The 25,836-nt window shown below is 36.0% G+C and overlaps 1 protein-coding gene across 3 annotated transcripts; it reads right to left on the bottom strand.

The window, feature by feature from the left end:
* Nucleotides 1-252: 252 nt before the first annotated feature.
* LOC127852870 (uncharacterized) lies at nt 253-25,155 on the bottom strand. Of its 3 annotated transcripts, none has more exons than XR_008036322.1 (9): nt 25,018-25,155; nt 16,663-17,739; nt 16,290-16,500; nt 15,635-15,698; nt 13,830-13,958; nt 8,776-8,874; nt 8,001-8,070; nt 3,443-5,248; nt 253-3,115 (listed from the first exon to the last, which is right to left on the bottom strand). XR_008036322.1 is itself a non-coding variant. In XM_052386881.1 (8 exons), exons 2-8 carry the CDS (start codon nt 17,720-17,722, stop codon nt 5,187-5,189), a joined length of 1,695 nt encoding a protein of 564 aa, XP_052242841.1. In that variant the 5' UTR covers nt 17,723-17,739; nt 25,018-25,155; the 3' UTR covers nt 253-5,186. The 3 variants fall into 3 exon arrangements, 1 of the variants encoding a protein (XP_052242841.1); XR_008036323.1 differs by having other exon boundaries at nt 253-4,624; nt 4,787-5,248; XM_052386881.1 differs by having other exon boundaries at nt 253-5,248.
* Between the last annotated feature and the right edge of the window lie 681 nt (nt 25,156-25,836).

Raw genomic sequence — 25,836 nt, 5'->3', positions numbered from 1 at the left:
TGACTGTGGGTTAAACATTAATGGATGTAAACACACCGATAAGTGGTGCTTTTTGTTTTCAAATAACTTTTTTAAACAATTTTTCATAAGATTTTCAACGAGTGCATTAAAGAAACGTTTTTATGCTGCTTATGGCAATGTGAAATACATCAGAATTACTTTATTTAATACGCCAATGTTCTTGTTCAAAAATTCAATTTGTACTACACGGTTATGCTTCATACAATGTGAAATTTTGTCAACGATTTCAGACATATTCAAGGATTTATTCGTATACCTTAAGATATTGGCACACACTGCAAGAAAACTGTCTTATGCATTACAGATTTTTGCAAATGTAATTCAATAACATAAGACATTTGCAAACATAAAGCTCTTTACAATGTTTACATTCTGTCTAGCCCGTGTGTAAACCCCGATCCTGCACCCTGGATATGGGCTTTTAAAATTTATAAAAACAAATACAGATATTTTTGACAATATACAAATGAATGGCACACCATTACATAAAATACAAAAAGTAAATCAGACAGGTTTCGACAAAAGATAGCAAATGCATGTCATTAGAATGTTGCTTTTTTTTCAACAGTGAAAAGTAAAAAAATGAAATTTTCTATAATAGTGTAAATCAATCCATATGGATAGATAGAAGACATTTGAAGATTACTTTGTTGTTTATATCTTTCTACCATTAAAATGTTAATGAAGCAAATTCAAAATACACAAAATAATTCTTATTATAATTAATCCTTATTATTAGTTTTTCTTTCACAAACAGTTTTCTGCACAGGCATATATTTAAAGGATTTAAATAAAAATAAATAAATAACGCAAAAATAAAGAAATAAACACACCCTGAAAAACATAAATTTATAGACCAACAAAACATTCTATAATAAACATACAAATATATTTTATTTTTATATAAATAAGATATTAGTGTGTACAATATGCTTCCATTATTTACAATGTACCATTATTTACAAATGATAAATAATTACTCTTAATTAGGAATATGTCAAGATTGAAAACACAATGTTAACATTTGTTTAGTTTAGAAAATATAACTATGATATGTACTGAAACTAGTATAGATCACTAAAGCTTGTTGCATATACATATTATGTGCACAAAAAGGAAGACATACATCAATTGGCAACTAAATAGCGAAGATTCAAAAACATGTTTGTATTTTGCTACAATGAAGGTAATGGTGTTTTCCAGTATCTTAAATCAATTAGTTTCAAATATTGAAACTTAATAATTAAGTGAACCAGGATTAATGGTAAACTAATTTAACAACACTGGTTTTACAAAAGCTGGTTTATGAGTTTCAATCATTTCTTTTAATGTTGAGATACTAATTAAAACTAACAATAACTAGACAATTTTTTTGGAATAAAAACATTTGAGGTCTTCCTGAATCCAACTCAATTCTCTGCATCCATAAAACTAATATATTTTAGTCATCATTATAAATGTTCTTAGCATGTTTCATGACTGAATAAAACATGTGACTTTTAGAGTGCTATAACAAGGTTTCACTATAGACATCTTAGGAAAACTGCCCAAATTATCAGTACAAAAAATGTTCTGAGCAAGTTTAATCATGATTGGACCAAATATACGACTTTACGAGTGTTAACTAGGTTTCACTACACCCAAATAAGGCCAACTGCCCCCACCCTGGTTGCCATGTTTTTCAACAGACAGGAACCATTTTCGAACTTGGCCTAGATCACAATCTGACCCATTGTGACCCAGATTCGAACTCTAATGATTTAACATTGGGGAAAATGTTCTGAGCAATTTTCATTAAGAATTGACAATAAATGTGGCATTTACAGAGTTAACAAATAGTCCCCTGAACCGTGTTTCAAGTTTTGTATTATTTGTCCCTTCCTGTTACAAACAAGAAACCGTTGGAGACGGGTGATGCTCCCCAAAGTTTTTTTTGTCACAATATTGCACTATATATTCAGATATAAAAGGGCACAGTAGTTGGGGGGACAAGAATTTTTTAATAGAAAATTTCGAAGGGCCATAACTCTGTGAAAAATCATCCGACCAGAATCCGCTGATAATATGCACATCTCCTCTTGGTAGTGAAGCTTCCCATAAAGTTTCATTGAATTCGGTAATTAGTTGCTGAGAAATAGCCCGGACAAAAATTGTGCACGGACTGACAGACAGACACACACACGGACAGACGAAGCGGTGACTATATGCTGCCCCCAAAATAAATTTTTGGGGAGCATAATAAGTAGTGCACCAAAAAACTTGCCTTAGATATTATGCACACAAACATTCTTATATGTATGGTAAAAATCGAATTAAAACTTTTGAAAAGGCAAAGTCAGTTAACCTGCAATCATTGGCACTGCATACTGATGCATTCATCTTACTGGTGCCAACAAACAATAGAAAAAACATTAAACAATTCCACTTTGTGGACAAAAACGAACAACATTTGTACAATTTTCAAACAAACTAAATAAAACTAGCCTTGTGTTTGTAGAAAAATTTTGTCGCCCACATTACACATTTGTCTTAGAATAAACTAATGTTAAAAAAATAGCCAATAGCACAAAATCACATTGCAATATTGGTCAATTACAAGTGAGATCACACTAGCAGCTATTCTAGTTTTTTAAAGGTTATGTTTTGAAAGAAGAGGCAATACACCTGCTCTTGTTGCAAATACCCAGGGACGCAAATTAACATGCTGATTAAAATGTTTGTATTATCTTTCCTGCCACTCTAGATGCAAATTTTGTGGAGTTACCCTGCCACAGGTTTAATAACAGTTGTTCTGTTGTTGTTTTTTTGTAAAACAGGGCTTTAACATATGTAAAAGAATGCAACAGACCAAAGGGGAGTCAGGGCATAACAATGCAAACAAACAATCTAATAAATAATGAAAATAGGTTCATTCCCTGAATTGTCTTGTAAACCCATTAAGCAATACACAAGTCTAAATTAAACACAGACAGCTCATACAAGAAGGATATCAGTAAAACTGATGGATGCTCCCCAATGATGCTTTGTCGATATATGGTTTAATTGTGTGGAAAAAAGTGTGACCTTGAGAAAATCTAATATTAGCCTCAGTGACCTTGACCCAAGTGACCTCAAACATCATCAAAAAGGTAGAAGTACACGCAAGGTACCTACATTCCAAATATATAAGAGATAGATCAAATATTGAAGGCACTATGAGAAACTGTAACCAAAGTGTGACCTTGAGACAATCTATTATTAGCCTCGGTGACCTTGACCTTGAGCCCCATGACCTCAAACCTCATCAAAAGGTAGAAGTCCATGCAAGGTACCTACCGGTACATGCCAAATATGTAAGAGATCGGTAAAATATTGAAGGCGCTAGCCTATGAGAAACTGTAACACAATTGTGACAGAAAAATCTATTATTAGCCTCGTTGACCTTGACCCCTGTGACCTCAAACCTCATCAAAAAGTAGAGGTCCATGAAAGGTACCTACATGCCAAATATGTAAGAGATCAGAAAAATATTGAAGGTGCTATTAGTAACTGTAACAAAATTGTGATGGAAAAATCTATTATAAACCTCAGTGACCTTGACCCCAGTGACCTCAAACATCATCAAAAGGTAAAGGTCCATACATGCCAAATATGTAAGAGAGCAGTAAAAATATTGAAGCCCTATGAGAAACGGTAACAAAAGTGTGACGGAAGTAAGAAGGAGCCCCAAACTGGCAACTATTATGCTCACCATATATAAATATGTGGGCAGCATAATAAAAGAAAGTGCCATATTTTGTACATCATGGCATTTTTATTGGAAACTATGTCTATACTCTGACAGGAACATAAATACATTATTTTATACAAATTGTTTAAGAAACTGGGATTGTATCACAGCAGTCTAATGAGCAAACAGCGTGTACAGTTTGAATCAAGACTGTGTGTTAGCTCTAGCAGCGAATAGATACTTTAATATTAGAAAAAATATTTTAAAAATACATTATTGCGTGGGCTACAAGAGCATCAAAGAACACACATCATGCCAATCTCTATTCACTTAAAAAAAATCCTGTTTATTATTAACTATTAACATTTCCTAAATCCTTCTATATAGAATTGTATTAAGCCCACAAGGCACTTCTTTTACACCCTTATTTAATAACCACATCTTACATTGGCTTTCAAGTCTGAACTTCCTGGCCTATTACTTTGGAAATTTAGATAACAATACAGAAGTTTGAAAAAGGTCAGTAGTTTTTCAATATGGTAGGTGTTTATATGCCAATTTACTCAGAAGACAAGGGACAAAATTGTCACAAAACCAGGTTTTCATTGTGAAAAAAAAATCTGATAAAGGGAGAAAACTCAAACTGAACTTTTGAAATGACCAAAAAAAATTAACCCCCTTTGTAAGTTTTTTTTATTTTTTAAATCTATTTTTAGTCGTGGCGACCTTGACATTGGAGATATTGACGTGATTCTTTCGTGGGACACACCGTCCCATGATGGTGAACAAATGTGCCAAATGATTTTAAAATCTCACAATGAATGACATAGTTATGGCCAGGACAAGCTCATTTATGGCCATTTTTGACCTTTGAACTCAAAGTGTGACCTTGACCTTGGAGATATCGACGTAATTATTTCGCGCGACACACCGTCCAATGATGGTGAACAAATGTGCCAAATGATTTTAAAATCTGACGATGAACGACATAGTTATGGCTCGGACAAGCTCATTTATGGCCATTTTTGACCTTTGAACTCAAAGTGTGACCTTGACCTTGGAGATATCGACGTAATTATTTCGCGCGACACACCGTCCAATGATGGTGAACAAATGTGCCAAATGATTTTAAAATCTGACAATGAACGACATAGTTATGGCCCGGACAAGCTTATTCCGCCAGCCAGCCAGCCCGCCCGCCCGCATTCGCCAATCTAATAACCAGTTTTTTCCTTCGGAAAACCTGGTTAAAAACCTGGTTAAAAACAGAAACAAGTGTGTTTTTTCACAACTAGCCCATGATCTTCTGGCTGCAATTTTGAAGTCATGAGTCAAACATTGGGAACAAATTACTCTCAAACTTCTTTTACAGCAAGCTCTGAACACCAACACCTTTAAATGACAGTACAGAGTTGTTATTAATGACGGCACAGAATGTTTATTGCAAACAGTGAAGCTATCTGGTTTTGCGCAGGCTTGCCATCAAAACCTGCCGCTCTTCTTTGGTCCTCCGATACCCTGAAGAACATGGGACTGCATTCAGTACAAACATAATACAACATACCCATCCTGCTGATATGTTAAGCTGAATTTCCTCTGCAAGTGAATAGCATTTTAGACAATATTGATCTGGGAGTGGACCGGAAACTGTTGCTTTTGCTTTCTTTAGATGTTTAATGCAATAAACAAATAAAGTTGCACTACAAAAAATAATTACATGCATTTTCAGCTGTCTTATCGCATGATTATTGTGTATGATTGTACCAGAGCCATTTCTCACAAAGTTTAAATGTATGCTTTATTATGGGCCAGTGGTAATTATTAACAAATGAACTTTTGGTTCCTTTCTAGTAGACTTTAAGAGAAACAAGAGCTGTGTTTGTAAAACACAATGCCCCCAGTGACCTTGACCTTTGACCTAGTGACCTCAAACAAAGTTTGATTGTAGATTGTCGATTAGATGCATGCACATGTGAAGTTTAAAGAACTTAGACCCAAGAGTTCTCATTTTATGAGCAAGGTTAACGTTTTGGGACAGACACACACATACAATGACAGAAATACAATGACAGACAGACAGACAGACAAACAGACAGACAGACAGACAGACAGACAGACAGACAGACAGACAGACAGACAGACAGACAGACAGACAGACAGACAGACAGACAGACAGACAGACAGACAGGCAGGCAGGCAGGCAGGCAGGCAGGCAGGCAGGCAGGCAGGCAGGCAGGCAGGCAGGCAGGCAGGCAGGCAGGCAGACAGACAGACAGACAGACAGACAGACAGACAGACAGGCCAAAAACAATATACCCCCTGATCATTTTATCTGAGGACATTAAAACATGTAAAGATGTCAATTTGAGATCAATCAAGTCTTAAATTTGCTGTTTCTGTAGCCATTTGGTATTTTAACTCACTTGTCAACAAATATTTTCATTCACTTTGGTGAAGACCCAATCGAAACTGTTAGACTTACAAAACATAGTTGTCTACCAACTGACTGACAAAGAAACCAGACCAACATACTGACAAACTGACCAATTGACCAACAATCTAACAAATCATGGCTGACATACATGTAATTATTGCTATTTCAATTTATTCTACTGTAACAAAATGATGTGTCCTTAAAAAGATCATGGTGGACTAGAGGATATGGTGTCAGCAGGGCTATAGATAACTTTTGGGGTATATTGGATAATTTACCCCCTGTTTTTGACAACAATAGTGTTTTTGTAAATTCAATAGTTTTAGCAAAAAATTTCACCCCCTACTTTTGAGCTTAAATGGGTTTTACAACCTCGGTGTTTTAACTCAAGTGGGTAATTTAGGAAATGACATATATAATATAATAACAAGAGGGCCAAGATCACCCTAGTTTGCTCACCTGAGAGGAGTCAGTTCATTTAATAATTACCAAATGTCAAACTTGACCTAGATATTGTCCAGACAAACATCCTGGTCAAGTTTCATCATTATTGAACCAAAACTCTGGCGTATGGAGTGTTAATGTTTTTGGAAGCTTTTACCTGGTGACCTATATTTTGAGTTGACCCTCCTTACCAAACATCAAACTTTGCTTACAAAAATCAATATTTTGACCAAGATTCATAAAATCTGAAACAAAATTGTGACCTCTAGAGTGTTTACAAGGATTTTGTATAATAAAATGAAAATTTGGACAATCTAAGGGCAATAATTATGGCATTAAAATTATGGCCTTTAAATTGGTAAATCAAATTCTAAATTTAATATTTTACATTTTGAATATAATACTCAGTCATTTCCGAAAGTCATTTCCAACATTTTTTACGTGCTTGTCGGTGAGCTGTGATATTTCTTTGTTGTTACATTACCTTCATGCCATTTACACATAATTATTGTTCTACACCTTGATCAATAAAAGCTAGTGCAGAATTTGAATTATGTTGTGTTTTATTAACACTTTTTATCTTTAAAGAATTACATGCAGTCACAGTTTGCTGATTACTAACAATTGTCAATTATCGTAAATATATTTTGTTTATTAGGGCGTTTAAATTTGCACAAGTTGTTAAAACAACAGTGATCGGGTGTAATCACAGTGTCCAACTTTATTGATTATATCAAGCAGTGGTAGTCAACACAATGGCACAATAGAATGTAACGTGCTCAACAAACTCACTGCAGAGTAGGTGCTAATTGCTCTTGTGTCTGGTCATTTATCCGCTGCACCCCGATGGTTTACAACTCTAATCGCTTTTGATCCACAGGTGGGCATCACGGGATGGTAATTGCCGATAATTTGCGATAGGATAAGTGGATTAGCCATTACAGTGAAATGAGGTAAAACAAAACTAACAATTTGAGCATGTGTTGCGTTCAACCAAAAAGTGTGTGTTTTCTTCAAGATTAACAGAATATTAATTGTGTAACCGGTTAACCTCCTTAACAAACAGATAACCGGTTAACCGAATAACCGTTGCCATCTCTAGTAATAACGCAAATATGTTTGTTATCTATAGCCCTGTGTCAGCCATGCGATAGTGAGGTCCAGGATTTAATACGCCACCTGAGCGTTCAATATCTCTTAAAAAAATATGCTAAGTACTGGTTCTCCATAGTAAAAGGCTATAAGCGCCACTATCAAACATAAGCTTTCAAAGTAATCTAGCTTATATAGAGTTTAAACTAATGAATATGATAATACAGAAAAAATTAAATATGTCAAATGAGAAAATCTATTTCATAAAAATATATTTATATTTCTTACAAACATGCGTACCTTTATAAAACATCTCTAAGGCCTTCGGTCTGGAGTACCTTTTTTGTTTGCGGAAATAATATACAATAGCCTGAAAGGTAGAAAGCCATGATAAGCACAAAATATAAACAGAAAAAGAAATGGCAACTAAAATGGACCCAGTTAACACTGAAACAATACCCAGCATTTAGTCAGCAAGTCCCTATGTGCAACATTTCTTATTTAAATTTCCCCCAAGTCTCAATCTGTAAAGCTTAATTGTTCAATATTTAACCTATTGTGAAGTCTCTGTATTGAAACAGAAACAACTCAATATTGTTCACTATTAAAAGTGTCAAGTCTTCAATCTTATTTACAACTATATGGCAATTACCAACTTTCTTCATTGTCATAAAATTGATATTGATACATGATAATATGGGCAACTTTCTTTCTAAATTCTGCTGGGGTTTGTATTGTAAAAAAATTAGGAATGAAGCCTTACATTGGATTGACAGTTATGAAAACAACTGAAAACAATTAATGTGTTTGTCAGAAACACTATGTCCCCTTCTGCGCCGCTTTGATATTTTTTGGACCTTTGACCTTGAAGGATGACCCTGACCTTTCACCACTCAAAATATGCAGCTCCATGAGATACACATTCATGCCAAATATAAAGTGCTATCTTCAATATTGCAAAAGTTATGGCAAATGTTCAAGTTTGATGCAAACAAACACACAAACTAACAGAAAGGGCAAAAACAATATGTCCCTCACCACTAAAATCCAATCAACTCTGCAAGTTTCAACGTACCTCAGGTATCCAAACAGCAAAGAAGTAGTTTACATAGTTAACCGGTTCTAATCCCATCTTTCGGACCCAGTCCACATAAGTGTTCAGAACCGTCTCTATCTGAAAATGTAGGAAATACAAGGTCAATGCCTTGTTTAATGATTTAGGGAAGCCTTGTAAAATGAGATTTATAATTTCTATAATATCAAATCATGATTCAAACAAGAGATGTGTTTGACAGAAACACAATGCCCCCTAATGCGCAACTTTAATTTTTTTTTTTTTTTTCACGTTTGACCTTGAAGGATGACCTTGACCTTTCACCACTCAAAATGTGCAGCTCAATGAGATACACATGCATGCAAATATCAAGTTGCTATCATCAATATTGCAAAAGTTATGACCAAGGTTAAAGTTATGGGACACATTCAATGACACTCATTGGGTCATTGTCGACCTGAAATGGATTGAAGTCACCCTGGGGTGACTTCAAGCCAACCGGGTGACTAGAATCGGCTCGAAATCACCCCAGGGTGACATGAATCGGCTTCTAGTCACCCCAGGGTGACATGTTTCACGAAGGTATAATGGTGTACTTTGAGTTGATATGCAAAACACGACTGTTCAGGTTCGATCCTTTAATTCAACTGCCAGTCAACAACAATACAAATCTATATGACGTCAAAATAATAATAATAGTAACGTGCTCATTCGCGGCAACCGCCAATCAACGTTACGTCTAAAATCTCATATAATATTCACGACATACTGGGGGCCGCAAAATGATAAAAACAGAGTTTTCACATAAGTATACAAATACGATAATCATAACAAAATGCTTAAATATTTAAAAACAGTCCATCACAACAATATCAAAAAAACAAAACAACAATATCATGATTGTCCATCAGTTTTTATTGGCACTTTTCACTTCCGGTGGATAAAGTTTCGCTATTGGCCTTATGGTATACAATCCGTTACTGATTCGCGCTTTCGCCTCGCAAACATGCCCGTCCATTTCGGCAACAACATCGACGACCACGGCAAGTTTCCATCGACATCTCGGGCCATCATCATGGATCTGCACCACGTCCCCGGTGTTGATCGTCTGCGTGTTGGAACCAGACATTCGGTGGTGCTCGCGGTGTGACGTAAGGTATTCAGTCTTCCAGCGTCTGTATAACTGTTGTATGAGCAGCTCACGTCGCCTTGCCATGCGGTTAAATGTAGCATGATCGGCTGTAGCGACAGTACTCCCGGCATCGAATGTGACGTCATCGTGTGGCAGCGTTGTAACTCGGCGACCGTATAACAGCTGCGACGGCGTGATATGCGCGGGGTCGTTTAGATCTGTTGATGCATACGTCAATGGCCGATCGTTAAGTACAGCCTCGATTTCTGTGACGATTGTAAGAATTGACGTAAGCTCGTTCAATGCCCGTGGCGTTGATTCCAGGCAGTCGTTCAAGCTTGGTGAATCACGTGACTGACGGCAGCTACAATCGTAGACGATGCGTATGGGTGTCGTTGATGATTCTTTTTCCACTGGGTGATGAGGAATGTAGTGCACTTGTTCAGCTGACTCTTGACCAAGTGGTACCCGCTCGATGAAGCCATGTCTTTCCTGCTCTGCTATGATGTCACCATGTGCCCGAGGCACTTCCGGTTCATTGCACAACCTCTGAATAGCCCCAACAGTTCTCTTCAAGGCTATGTTGTGGTTTGTTGGTAGAGCAGGGTGGTCTTGCTTCCATGGTAGTTTGGCATGGTACCTTCCGTTGTCGTACTCAATAGCTGTCGCTTGGTATTGCTGTAGGTACTCGACAGACTTCCGGTCAGGTTCACAAGGTGAGATACCCATGTTCTCAAGACTCCAGAAACGTTCTAATATGCTGTGTTCTGGGGCGCGCGATGCAAGTACGTTCAAGATGTGCTTATCAGCTGACGCATGAGACGTGGAGGGCATCGAACCGGACAGTAAATAACCAATCTTAGACTTGACGGCGGTCGGCCCATTCCCTCGAACAACATGATCTTCGACAATATCCCAATAGTGGTCAGCTCCAACGAGTAATGAAATGTCAAATAACGTTTCACCTGTAACGGAATGAGCCAACTTCAATCCCCGCAGGTATGGAAGTTCCGCAGTCGATCTAAGATATCCGCATCTGATGGGAGCCGCAATAGTGGGGACGATGAGTACACTAACAGGTATCTTCTTTCTCTTCCAAACTATGTACACTGTCGTGCGTTCTAGTTGCTGTAAGCTTCTGTTATTACTTCCTCCGAATCCCGTCAGGCTAAGTGTTTCTATTCCATCACTCTCTAGTTGAAGATCGTCAGCAAGCTTTCTGGTGATAAAGGATCGCTGTGCGCCTTCGTCGACTAATATGGCGGCATCCGTTGTATTGCGAGACGACAAAACAGGGGCAATGGCGGTCTTTAATATAACGTCTGCGTTCGACCTCTTTGTAGACGAGAAGAATACGGCGGCTTCCGGCTGCGGCGATTCAACTTCCGGTTTTCTTTGTAGCTCCTTACAGATAGAAGTGTGATGCTTCCGGTGGCAGTTTTGACAGCGTCTGTTTGACTTGCATTCTGTGATTCGGTGTTTACCCAAGCAGTTAAAACAAAGCTGTTTCTGTTTCACAACATTCATTCGGGCAGCAGTGTCAGGAAAGTTTTTACATTCACAACTTAAATGTTCTTGATCACAAAATGCACATGTTCTAGAATAATTTTGCGTATTCCTTTTGCCAAACTTGTTGCTAGGAGTGTATGAAGTCTTCTTACCATTCGCACTTGCATGAAACAATGCTGTTGAGTTGTAGTCGCTAACTTCCGGCAACGCATAGGAACTTCCGGTGCCGATCTCGAGAATGATGATTTCCTTGTTAATCGCTTGTCGCAGATCGTGCAAAAACCAGTCATTATTCTCGTTAACGCGGGCGAGATTTTTACGTATATCCATCGGCAATTTTTCCAATACAACTGGCACCAAAAGGCTACCGTACATATCTTGATGTTGTCCTAGCGACTCAAGACCCTGGATATACGTTTCCATGCGGTCGTAAAACCCTCTCAAACTCGCGACTGTGGAAGTTGGTGATGAAAATTTCAATAACGCTTGCATGGTTGCATGAACAATTTTGCAATGTTGACCATACCTTTCACCTAACAATTCGACTGCGGGCGTGTAATTTGCATTCGTGAGTGCAAATCCTTCAATAGTCATGGCGGCTGTACCCTCCAACTGTGTTTTCAAATAATTGAATTTCTGCACATCAGTCAAGTTGACATTGCAATGGATTGGCGATTCAAATGAATCCCAGAACGATTGCCATTGTAATATATCACCGTCAAATCGTGGAAGTGTTAATTTCGGCAATTTATGAGTACTAGATGTACTTATCTCGGGCGCTGACTGGCCGCTGTTGTTTGACGAATTGGTGTTCACCCTGCTTTGGTTGTTTGGTGGTAGTGGACCGGATGCCTGCTGACTACCGGAACCAGATGCATGCGATAATAAATCGGCGGCGTCTGTGATGCCAATGTTAGGCCGTGTAGACGCTGCTTGTATCTTCGTAGTTTGACCTCTACGTCGAAGGTATTCTCTTCTGCCTCGACCATCTCCTCTGGCGCAGCGTCGGCGTCGGTGAGCGAGAGAATTTTATCATTGTGGACTAGCAGACATGCCACTTTTTCTTCTAATTTCTCGATAAGCGCTTGAAACTGAATGTCATCGTCTTCATCGCTCGCTTCTTCTATTTTACTGACGAAACGGTCAATAATATTTTTCAAACCTAGCCGCTGGCCTAGTAACTTCTCTATTGTCGTCGGCATTTTACTGTTTGTTCACGGCACCAATTTCACGAAGGTATAACGGTGTACTTTGAGTTGATATGCAAAACACGACTGTTCAGGTTCGATCCTTTAATTCAACTGCCCGTCAACAACAATACAAATCTATATGACGTCAAAATAATAATAATAGTAACGTGCTCATTCGCGACAACCGCCAATCAACGTTACGTCTAAAATCTCATATAATATTCACGACAACATGAATCGGCTTTAAGTCACCCTTTGGGTGTCAAGAATCGGCTTCTAGTCACCTCCGGGTGACTTCAAGCCATTTCAGGTCGACAATGACCCAATGAGCTTCAATGACAGACACATACAATGAAACACAGACAGGCCAAAAACAATATACCCCGATCATTCGATCAGGCGGCATAAAAATTAAACGACAGCTGTCCAAAGACAGTGAGTTTAACTTATCTTCTGTTTTGATAGAATAATACACATTTTTTTTGTCAGTCACCTGGTCAAATGACAACAAAGACCCATCTGACGTTGAATATCTTTAGAAGTTATTCAGCACATATGTAAACATCTGTAGAAGTTATAGTGTATTATGTAAACTGCAAGCTCCAAATGTAGAAATTTAAACAAGAAATGTGACCATGCATAGAAACTAGACTCTTTACAAATTAATTTAGTTAAACTTTCATTAAGTTTATTAACTTTGAAAGCAAGGTCTGCATGTAGGCTTACTACACTCACAATTACAGCATAATACCTCAATTAAGTGGACTCTCTTTCTCTATTTTTGTAACAGTGACCTTGACCCCACTTAACTCAAATACTACCATATGCAAGATCAGCCAATATTTCCACCTCAAGTATTGAGCAGAAAATTGTCAAATGTATCTATTTTAACCCTTTGCATGCTGGGAAATTTGTTGTCTGCTGAATTTCTAAATTTAGCATTTTCTTCGATTTTTTTGATAGAATACTATCAGAATAAGCAAACAGTTTGGATCCTGATGAGACGCCACGTGTCAGCAAGAGATAGGAGTTGTTGCACCCAAACATTTACTTCAAAAGTACACAAATTAAAATAAATGTCATAATTCTGATATCATAACACAGCTATATTGTCAATATTTTTATACCATACTAGTCATTATTTTCAATATTGACTGAGACTCTATTCTTGTTGTTTTTAATATACATGTTTTTAATATTGTTTTGAACGTAATTTTTTTAAGGTCATTATTTGTGTAGTCTACCTGATCTTCGTCGTCAAGAGGGCCGAATCCCCGCTGCTGCATAACACTGCGCTCTCGTGGAGTTGCCTTCTTATACTCATCGTGCATGGTGCTGGGCTCTTTACTAGACAGGATTTTCGTCAAGTGTCTCTGTTATCAACCAAATTACCGTACATGTACTGTAAATAGTTTCTAAAGATACTGAATAAAACACATGGCATATGTGTTTGCAGAGGTCATCTGAGCAGAAAAAGCGACTGATTGGTGTTAACACATCAACGCTTCCCCTGATATTTTACAAAATGAGTCAATTACAACCAAGATCAGTAGGTTTCTTCAGGTTGTTTTGTCTTTCATTAACTTGTTTATCATTACATAGTAAGGCCAGGGCCCTTGCTACACTTTGGGGCATTGGGGCCGGGGCCCTTAGAGGGGGGAATTTCGCGTCGTTTTGGACGAAAAGGGGAATTTTAGAAGATCTTTTCACCATCCATTCAACACCTAAAATTGCTATATTTTAATGTGATTTAAATAAATATACATTTAATCAAAGGATAGTAGCATAATACCAGCTGGCAACATAGGTATACAAAAAAAGCTGAAATAGGGGAAAAAAGTATACTTTTTTCATAAGGGAAGCCGCCGATATTCGGCGGTAAAAGTGAAAAACGAGGGCCCTGAAGGCTTACTCTTTAATTCGCCAAATAGGCTTATCTAATATTGAGTGCTGTAGGCCTTGTCTCTGTTGATTAAACAAATTGAGAATGTGGCTGACAATTTAAAGAGGCTTTATACATGTATCATGTAAAGTGTCTAAATTTTCAATAAAATGTTTTAAATGTTCACAGTTGTTGAGCTGCTTACATAATATCTGTATACTCGGAAATCTTTTAAATCATTAGTTTATCAGGAATCAAGAAATATATTTTAACAATCGTAACAGCCACTTTAGAAAACAAAACAAGAGATCATGATTTTTTATAAAGAAAATCAATTTTAGATCATAATTGTATGGTTTTTAAAGTAAGATATCAAGGCTTATTTGAATGAAGTTTTTATAAGTTATAAAAGAAGCAGTTCATTTTAGTGTTGATTGTGACATGAGCATCCCTAACTTCTGGATAGGTTTTGGCAAATAGAAGGACAATAATACAATTGATGCGGTTATTTCTCTAAATGATTGTGCTAGGAAAAAAAATTGAAGTGGTATTTTTGTCAGTGTACATAATAACTATCTCCCCTTATAATCATAATCATGCTTTAAATGGAGTCCAGAAGAGTAGTTAGTTAGTCATTAGTTAGTATGTATCTTGTAGTTAAAGTGTATTCATAAAATTTAATTATTCAATTTAAATAATAATACTATTTTCTACATTTAAAACGTATATAAACATAATTAATTGTATTCATATTTGGTCAAGTGAGTCCCATCTTGCAAAAAAATTGGTCTTATGCCAAATGCAGCACAATATAGCATTTCCATAGTCTGGTAAGGAGCTACAAAATCTAATACCTTGATCTTCACTTCAACAACAGTCATGTAAAACTATGCTCATAAAGAACATAAAACACTGACACCTTTTTTTAGCACCTAATGAATGATGTGCACATTGCAATAAACATGATAGATAAATCACAAATATAAAGCCCAAAGGTTCCTCTGTCATTAAACCTCTAATCAATTACAACGCTTAATTTATCAATCTGCAGCCACACAGCGCTGCAATTTGTTTATTTCCTAACACACAAACAGACAGACAGACAAAATAGATTCTGGAGTAAAGCGATCCAAAATGCTATATTATCATGATACTTAGTGTTCATACCTTCATTTCTGCCGAGGTGAGAAACCGTACAACAACATCATTTTTTTCTCTTATCCGCCGTTGTCTGAAAAAAAAAACACCAACATTTGTCAATGTCATCAAATGCACAAGCTTTCTAAACTGAACTATTTTACACACAGTGTGTAAATGCACAAAGTGTAATATTTTTTGGTTAAATATATGAGATAGCAATAGGAACATGTATATGTTTAAATTTAAATTTTCCTTAATACACATTTATATTTATTTTGCAAGGTCCTTGTATTATTACTAAAATCGTGGCTTTAACTAAGTTTTAAAGCTTCTCTTACAATTGTTGGATATAAGAAGTCTGGAGCAATTATGGAGTTTGTGTATGTGCATAACTGCAATCATGGAAGAACTGGGAAAATATTTATGCAAACCCTGTGAAATTTTATTGCGTGTTGTGCAGGCTTAATTGTGAAGGTTGTAAGAAAACAATGACAGTTGAGGTTTCTACAATAACAAAAATGTAATGAGTACATTTTTAGACACTATCTCAACAGCAGTCCACCTTGCGTGGATAGTTACAGACAAGAGATGGCGCCGTGAAAATACCTTTTGCTCACCAAATTCATGCTCAGATCAGGTAAAAAGTTGTGGGAAAATGTTTATGCACATATGCATTTCTTACCTTTCTTTTCCCTTCTTTGACAGTTCATCTTTGGGACGTTTCTTTCTCTTTTGCCCCGTCTTTGCCATGCACAGACTGGGCTTTACGTCATCGACTTCTGGGTCACAGGTAATGGTATTACTCTCTTTGGAATCCAAACATTCCAAGGGTGTGTCAACAGGGGTCACTGATTGTTCAAGGTCACAGGGAGTTGTTGTTGGAACAGGTATGGCTTTAGAAAAGATACATAATAAGTAAACTAATAAGTATGTTGTGGCCAAGCCGCCGAAAAAAAGAATATGTGTTTGTTTCTAATAACATCTCAAAAATAATGTATAATAAGTGCTTTATAATTTTAATTAATCATTAAATTTATATTTCAAACAGTACTTACAATTCTTTCTTGGTGAAAGGAAGTAAGTCAAATCTGGCAGACTGTCATTATCGCTGTCAGAGCCTGAGAGATCAGACATGGGAGGATCTGTCCCCGAAATCTGATGCAGTTCAACTGAATCATGCACACAGCCGCCTTCAGATTCCAAATCTCTGTTCTCAGCCTCCAACGTAGAAGCATTTACATTTGCCTTTTCATTCAAAATGCTGTTTAAATCTGATTCAACCATTTCTATGTTAAGATTTTCAAGACGATTTGTGTAATACCTGCAAGCTTCTCCATGAAAAAGGCTATTATGTTCGGATTTATTGATTGTGTTTTCAATGGTTTCTAATTCCAAATTACCATCTACACTTTTGGGAAGACTAGTACATGTATGCTCAAAGCTGGCTATTTCAGTGTTGTCACAGTTTTCTGTTTTTCGGGGAGATCTTATTTTCCTTATTTCTGACAATATCTCTTCTATATGAATCGCATGTTCAATATCGGAATGTTTCTTTGTCTGACCTGGACTTTTTGCATAAGTGGTGTTCATATTTAAGTCTAACACATCACTTAATCTATCATTAGTATTAACTCTACCTTGTCTTCTGGATTTTGAACGTGTAAAATGTTCACAAACTTCAGCTGAAGATTCAAGGCAGGTATCGGTGGATTTCAAAGAATCTTTCAATTTTTTATTAAAATGTATCATAGTTTTATGTTTGTTACTTGAGTCACTTGTAGCTAACTTTAGCGCTCCGTCTTCCATGGCAGAATCAGAATGAGATCTCTTGTTGCCTGACCATGTTTTTTGGGGGGAGTCTATAATAGAATTCAATGCTGCATACAAACTGTGAGATGTGCCATCCTTTTTCATAGTTTCATGACCAACATCCTTTTCCTCCACACAGTTGACATCACTGTTATCCACAATCAAACATTGTTTGTAACTAGAGCCACTTCGAGCGGATTTTCTTGCACCATCTTGAATGGCAGAATAAGAATCTGATATCTTGTTGCATGACCTTCTTTTTCTTATTGAACACAAATAGTCACTGATAGATGGACCTCCTTCCATGGTTGTATTGCTTCAGGCTGAAATACATACACATGCAGTAAATTTTTCACTATTCAGTCTGTTTTTCTCAGCCTATTGTCTACATTACATAAATTAAATGTTCTTTCCACAGGCCCTCGCAGGGGCCCTTGAATGATGAAATTAGAGGTTGCTGGCACTTGAAATTTTTTAGGTCAGTGTATTCGTTCAGTAACTGCAACTTGCCATTCTTAATTATATCGCTTATCCGAAAATGTGTAGAGCCGATTAACGATTCTTTGTCAATGACATCATCAACTGACATGTAACTCTTTTTGGAAAATCAATTTTGGCCAATAAGAACCTACCCTTGGAATGAGCAACAGCACTTGTAGGCAGTTCATACCTGCAGTAAAATCATTCAACTTTGATACTTTTAAAAAATTGCAATCAAATTGTGTTTATGAAATTCTGGAGCACTTTAATCGTTGATATTTACGGCCCGATATTTACCAGAATTTGATTTTTAGAATGGAATATACATGATTATTGTGCGACAAATAGTGACAGGAAAAGTAGTAAGTGTGCAGTAATAGATAGAATCATGTTGATATGATGTATTGGGGAAGCGATTGAATCATAATTATACGTATCAATGCAGAAAAGGGTGTAACATATACCGCAGTACTGTTATCAATTACCTAACAAATAACATCATTTGATTCTACAAAAGTAAAACAAAAACGTATGGAGGGGAAAGCCCTCCCTAATAGCCTCGGGGCGTCTGAAAAACTTCCTGTAGAAAGCACTGGTATACATGTGAGTGGATTATCCAGGTAGTTGTACATAATTTTGATTATGTCTGTAAATTGCTTTTTATCATATTACAAACTTAACGAAAGGATTGAAATGGACATGCTGTTTGTCTAGCATGGTTATATTCTAAATGTTACTTAAATTGGGCTGCATTTTAAGAGAATATCTCCCACTATATAATTAAAGGGGCCTTTTCACAGATTTTGGCATTTTTTTAACTTATTCATTAAATGCTTTATATTGATAAATGTAAACATTGGATCGTAAAAGCTCCAGTAAAAAATCAAGAAAAAAAATAAAAAAGGAAAAGAACATTGCCCGGAGCAGGTTTCGAACCAGTGACCCCTGGAGTCCTGCCAGAGTCCTGAAGTAAAAACGCTTTAGCCTACTGAGCTATTCCGCCGAGTACACATCGTTGACGTATTTTATACGTTATATAAGCAATATTCGTAGTTTCACAAAATTTAACGACAAAAACAGAACTCAACAAATTATTCAATCGTTTCGCGTTGCAACGCTTTATAATTTTTAGGTTTTAAAATCGTCAAAAGATGCATATAATGGCTATATTAGAGCATGGTTAATGTTCAGTATTACTGTTTCCTCACAAATATCATAACTAAAACGAAAACTTACGAATCTGAAACAACTTTTTTCAATTTTGTCAATTTACCAAAGCGTGAAAAGATCCCTTTAATGTTCTTAAAGAAGATAACTTTTTTTTATTAAATAGATAACATTCATATACAATAAATTAACATTTCTTTTGTTAATTTTGTTTTTAATAACACTTTTTTCTATATAATAACTCTCTTACCACATAGTGTTAAACTAATAAAGTAACCAAATAAACATGAAGGTTTTTTAGATACATATGTAATGTTTTAAAATAGTGTTAAGCTGTACCTTTCACTTACGGTATATTTATAAGGGACATTTAACATCGTCATCATCAGCTATAAAGTTAAACCGGTATCAGAGATTTTGTTTTTTGTTTGGTCAAAGCTTAACATATGAAAATGCATTTCATTCTTTATTTTACATGTACAGGGGTCTCATGAGTGTTTACTAGCGCGAAGTGGTCAAATACAAACAGCTTATTCTAAATATCAAAGAGATATTGACATCAGAGAACATTTTGAAAGATTCACAGTCGGCTGTCAATTATTTGTTAACCCAAATAAAGCATGCCTAAAGGCTAAGCACCAATGTTTTGGAAAATTGATTTTGGAAAATGAGAACACAAGCTTTGAGGGAGCGACAAAACTTAATGCTGGCAGCCATTACTTGCAGTAAAATCAAGCATACGAAATGTAACATAATGGCCACAAGTATGTCACTTAAAATGATCACAGGCGCATGTGTGTACTACCTGTCCTGGTTGATTATGATGAACGCTTTGATATTTCTATAAAATGTGAACAATGAAGCCACATTTGCCAATTCAAAAATATGTTTAAATTGTAAATGATCACAGTTATTTTGAATTAAAAATCACTATTTTGCAATAAATTTATTCAAAAGACTTCAGATTAAAAACAAATAATGCTGATTTGATTTCAACAGAGTGTGCCCAACCAAGTGTGAAACAGATGCTATTACATTAAAAATAATCTCTCACTGGATGTCACTCTCATCTGGAACATAGGGGCAATCAGCAACCTGATAACAATCAGTGACCATCGGGCTTGTTTGAACGCATTCTGATGATTTTGTGCCATAAAGATTAGCACAGACTACAATTATAAGGTCAGAAATTTGCCACTCTGAAAAATTCTTCGCCACTTTTGAAAATTTGGCGCAAGTTGCTACAATGGCGATAGGCAGCGAAACCTCTGTATAATTTCGCGACTGAGAAATTATAAGGTGTCACTAAAATTTTCGTAATACCGATTATTGATTTGTTTTTCTTAAAACTGATAAATGCATTGTTCTTTTTAAACTTAGTCTTTTATATATATACTCAAACCCGGTTAACTCACGGGTCGGGTTGAATCGCTATATTTCATTAGCGCCCTCGGGACATTGTTTTTAAACAAACCTGCGTGACCTACTTGTAAAATCTGACAGAAAACATCTCTCGCTACAGCCTGGTTGGAACCAATTTTTGGTAATTAAATGTTGTAAAACTCGGACTTTAACAAAATTTGAATTTTTATAGTTCAATTAATTGTAGTAACGAAAAAATACGAAAGTGCTTCAACATTACTGTGCTATTTATTTATTTTATGTCTTAAATTCCATGTATTTAAATTGTTATATACATGATTCATTGTAACTTTCAATAGTATGTCAGAGCTTTGATTATTCATGTTCAATTACATATTGGTGCTGTTTAACCTATTTACCGCGTATCTACCAGGCGAAAAAATAAACAACAATAGCGGACAGTGGTGTTGGATTTGTTTCTTCGGCAGTAAATATTGAAGGATTTTCGTCATAATAAGGCAATTGTCCAATAAAGTTAAGTTAAATATGATTGTCCTTTAAATCATTTATCTGATATATGAAGATGGTTTCTAGATTCAAGTGAATATCCCTCTAGTACAGCCAGTCAACCAATTGAAGCAATATATGTTATTGATATCCCACATGTGTTATGTTGTTTTAGGTACTTAATTGATTCCTAACAAGTATAAATTTGATTTTTTCTGTAAAAATATTTTATTTACATTCTTCGGTCACTGTAACAGTCACTTAAATACAAGCAATGCTTTTACAGTATTTTTTATGTGGGGAAAATACCCAGCCTTCAATTTTAGGGGGAAATATCCACAATACTGAGGAAGGGGTAGTTCTGGCTACCATAACTTTAAATGTCGCTTTTTATGGTTTTTGACAGGCGCGACTTTATAGTTATGGACCAACCCCATTAGGAAAGTCAACCAGAAATTCCCGAAAAGTTGACATTTAAATGCAGTTATTGGCCCAAAACAACCACTTGATCGGAAAGATTGACATTTTTCACATTAAACTGATTTATTCTTTCACAAAATACTATCTTAAACATTTCAATTTTATCTATTCTGCTCTTACATTTCGAGAAAAACAGCGATGTGACAGACTTTCTTGAAATGCGATTTCACGGTCATATGACGTTATTTCTATTTTTAGTAACATACCATGTGCACAAGTGTTTTCAAATTCAGAATGACATTTCCCGGTATTTTAGATTATTCTGGCATGTTTTGTAAACAAATTGTAGTGTAAATACAAACTCAAGGTAAATACATGTATTATTTTAAACTACCTGATTCACACTGAAATCAGTCTTATAATCCACCAGTTGTTAATCACAAATAATAGATTTCAGAAAACGAAAGTAATGTTTACAATTTCAGCAAAAAATGTCAAGGTCGATCCGAAAGTATCCAAATGAAAACTCGTCACATGACAAAGCGACAATGGCGTCAAAATTGTGAATTTCAGACTTATGAGAGTTATTTTCATCTATTGTAAGATCTCTATGCATTTGAAACATTTGAACCTTAAAATATTCCCCGATGCAGTAATTTATTTTCATTCACCAATATATATAGAAATGTATTCAAGAAAATGAGCTTTCTTTGATTTATAGCGTGACATAAATATTTTATGACTGGTTGACTTTCGATACGGGGTTGGCTTCAGCGTACAGGTATGTCAATACTATATAAACTGTACGCTGAAGTTTCTTTAGCTAAGGAAGGCGTTAACTATTTCCAAGGTTTACCAAAGTTCCAGATAAGGATTTGTGAAATTAGTAACGGTACTGCCACTGACAGAAAGAAAAGGAGTGACGCTGGAAATCAATTAGTACCTGTACTACCATATCCAAAAATACAGGTAGTACTGTAGTCTACCCGTGTTCTTGGATATTGAAGGGTGTATATCTGATTTAACAGAAACATTTGCAGCAATTCAAATAAATATATTTAGCTTCTTAAAGTTACTTGATTAGGTTTTCCATTCTGAATTATGATGCAAATACAACTACACATTAAAACTCATGACTAACCCTATTTTTTCATTTTTCAAATCTTGACAAGAAAACACAAGCCAGCTAGTAAGCTAAGTAAATGAACACTTATGTTGCTGTCTCATCCGTTTCCCATCGTGTTTTCTAACGTTTTAAGCCACAGATGCAATCAAATTGTTTAATATCGGGGCGACAATTTCTTTTTCTGGGTTTACAGATTGAATGTCAGGATGGTTAGACGACACCGTATGTAGTCCTTAAATCAGGGTCTTCCCCAGGCCATTTAAGCGCCCCTTGCCGGGGCGCTTGAATTTCGAAATCAGAGTACCCGGGGCGCTTGAAATTTTCCGATCAGTGTATTCTTCAGTAAAAGAAAGTGGAGATTGTCCAAAAAAAATCAAGGTTTCCCTATCAGTGTATCAATATTCCCTGTTTTAAAAGAGCACTCGGTACCTACTTTCACAAGTAATCGCCATAAACACCACATGGGGTAATGGATAATCCACTGATAAGAAAATAGCATGACGCGCGTATCGATTATTCTAGCCACATTACACGGTCATTTAAATGCTGACAAGGATGTATCTGGTAACTTTCCAGTCGTCAAACTGTGAAGTTCATCGTCCGATCGGTTACGCGAATGCTTATGAGAGCGGGGTTAACTATCGACCATTATTTTTGATTGACGTCGGTCATGAAGTAAGAGTTTATCCCAGCTTGATTAGCAAGTAGTTGTACCATTTGAGTAATATAAAACCGGTAATTAGTACAGTACAGAACATTAAAGACGGTTTCGGGCATCATCATCACACCTTTTTACTGTAAACAAGTGTTACCTGTGACTCATAATTAATACGAGAAATTAATTGCAAGTGGTAAACAATTAATTATTATGCGGTTACAATTATGTGATAACAATTTATTTAATTCCAGTACATGTATATTTCAACATGTCCATTTATAGAACTGATTCACCTCGTTTTTCTGACATTTATTCGACACGTAATGCGCTTTAACAAATTTTCGTTGAATTAATTACGCACACTTGAAAATGTTTCGTCCGATAATCGATAGTTGAGAAGACTGATGGCCGTGATCCTCGTGGACAACGTGAATTTCATGCATAATTCCGTCAAAACATTTATTTGACTCGTAAAGTGTGTAAAAAAATTATCGTTGAATTTATAACGCAACGGTTAATATTTGTTGAAATCTCAAATGGGAATAATTAAATTTGTAATCCGAAACCCATTACCGTAAGTCGATGTTAACGCGTTTTTAATCCGAAACACACTTCCGAATGTAAATGTTACCGCAACGTTAAATATTTTTGCTTCAAATTAGCAGTGCAAATTTATTTTGTGTCGAATCTTTTTCTCAATTAAAAAGAGCGCGAAAATTATGCAGCATGTACAACGTCGCGTCTATTGCATACAAATGGCGTGTATTGAGCGTTTTAACAAGCACACAACAGGTCAGGAGATTGACGCATATTCAGAGGCAATATTTCATCAAATCTATAACTAGTCACTTAAAAAATGGCAAGGTTTGTGTTAAATAAATAACTGAAAGCTTTAATCGTAAATATTTACCAGAAAGAGATTGATAAAAACGGAATAAACGGGATTCTCGGGTAATAAATAGAAACTTGAAAAATAATAAGTATACAGTAATAGAGTCGGTTTGAAACGGATGTATTGGGGAATCGTTCGATTCGGGATTTTACTATCTGTGCGGAAAAGTTTTAAAACAATTAAACAATATAAAAAATATATTTTTAAATGACTGGGGGATTTTTTTGAAGAGTCATAGCGCACCAAATGACGTCTTTTGACGCTGTTTTTCTTTGAGTTATAACGCACCACAGAATGTGAATTGACACGTTAAATTAAAAAAAAAATCAACGTCGGGAGGGGACACCCCTCCCGAACCCACCCCGGGGCGCCTGAACAAATTCCTGGGGAAGGCACTGCTTAAATGACAACAAAGTGTTGTCTTGAACCGCTTCCGGTTAAGCCGACCTTTCGTTGCGCGCAGACATTGTTTTTGACGGGTTTACAAGTTACAGGAAATCACGCGACAGAATAGACAATACTACCGGAATCCAGTCTACAACTTTTCGGTAATTTAAATTACCAAAAAGCGCTGTTAGGATTTAGACCAACAAATCACGCCGCGCTGACGTATTGGTATGGCCAGATGTTTTTTTGTTAATGCATAAAATGGATATTAAAGTCGTAATTGTACGTCCAGTTTATAAAATTAAATGCATAAACCTTCATGAGAAAGGTGTATTTACAGCTGTACGGCCCTTATCTGGAGCTCTGGTTTACTTAAAATTTTTGGGATGTGCATGATTTTAAATAAATTATGTTGGGGAAAGGGGCCATTCTCTTCGGGGAATAAAGGTGCCTATATAAGGACCCTGCCAAAGCCCAAAGAAGGAAATAAGCCCTGATCAGTATCTTTGCTTCCCAAAAGTATTTTGAGACCACAATGTCCTGTGGTCTCAAAATACTTTTGAAAATATCTGAAATGCAAATGAATATTAAGCAACACTTACCCGATATTTAATTCACATAAAGATTATTTAGCATGCGCTTTTGGAATTATTCGAGTGACAGACATACACTCGGAATATAACATAATGCGCAACTGTTATGTTGTTGATTTTTTGTTAATATACACACTTCGGTGTGGGCTTTTACATCATTAAAATATAAATTCGAATACTATTTTAACGGAACTCAACCGGTTGAACGAGTATCGCAGGCTACAAACAAATAAAAAAAGATTGATTATTGGTAGACGGTGGCGGCAGGGTGGCAGAAAATAACAAGAGAATACATTTCATTAATATTTAAGGATTAAATGTGTTATTTAGTGTTTTAAGATTATTTAAGTGTTTTAATAGGAGTAATACATACGTGTTTTATCAGTGTTTTAGTGGTTTAAGACTATTTTTAACGGAATTAGAAGTAAATTGATTATCATGAGGACACTGTCGGGCTGGAAGAAAGGATGTCATTTTTATTTCTGAAAAATGAACTCTAAATTGTTTTGCATCACATGATATCTAGAGTATTTCTCTGTGACTTTGTGATAGATAGCAAAATTAAAAAAAACATGTCTGATTGTGTCTGCTGTTTATCTTTTTGTTATCAAAACAAAGCACGAGGTTGCCAAAATGAGACCACATGTACTTCTTATGAATCTTATGCAAGTATCCAAGTTTTGGTACAGTTTTTTGTTGTCTTGATTGATGCAACAAATCCTAGTGCTAGTAATGTTTACCTTAAAATTTTAAAGGCCTGTCATGATATTCATAACGTATCTGTTAAAGTCACATATGTATGCTGTATTTTCATTCTTAAGTAAAACG

The sequence above is a fragment of the Dreissena polymorpha genome, chromosome 12 (genome assembly GCF_020536995.1).
Source record: "Dreissena polymorpha isolate Duluth1 chromosome 12, UMN_Dpol_1.0, whole genome shotgun sequence".
Lineage (NCBI taxonomy): Eukaryota > Metazoa > Mollusca > Bivalvia > Myida > Dreissenidae > Dreissena > Dreissena polymorpha.
This window is presented reverse-complemented; position numbering and strand designations above follow the sequence as displayed.

Excerpts from the sequence above, each read along its gene's own strand:
- LOC127852870 (XM_052386881.1), bottom strand. The coding sequence starts at position 17,722 with ATGGAAGGAGGTCCATCTATCAGTGACTATTTGTGTTCAATAAGAAAA. Across the intron at positions 16,501-16,662 it reads CCTTTCACCAAGAAAGAATT|CCATACCTGTTCCAACAACA; the intron begins GTAAGTACTGTT and ends TCTTTTCTAAAG. Across the intron at positions 5,249-8,000 it reads CTTAGAGATGTTTTATAAAG|GGTATCGGAGGACCAAAGAA; the intron begins GTACGCATGTTT and ends CATGTTCTTCAG.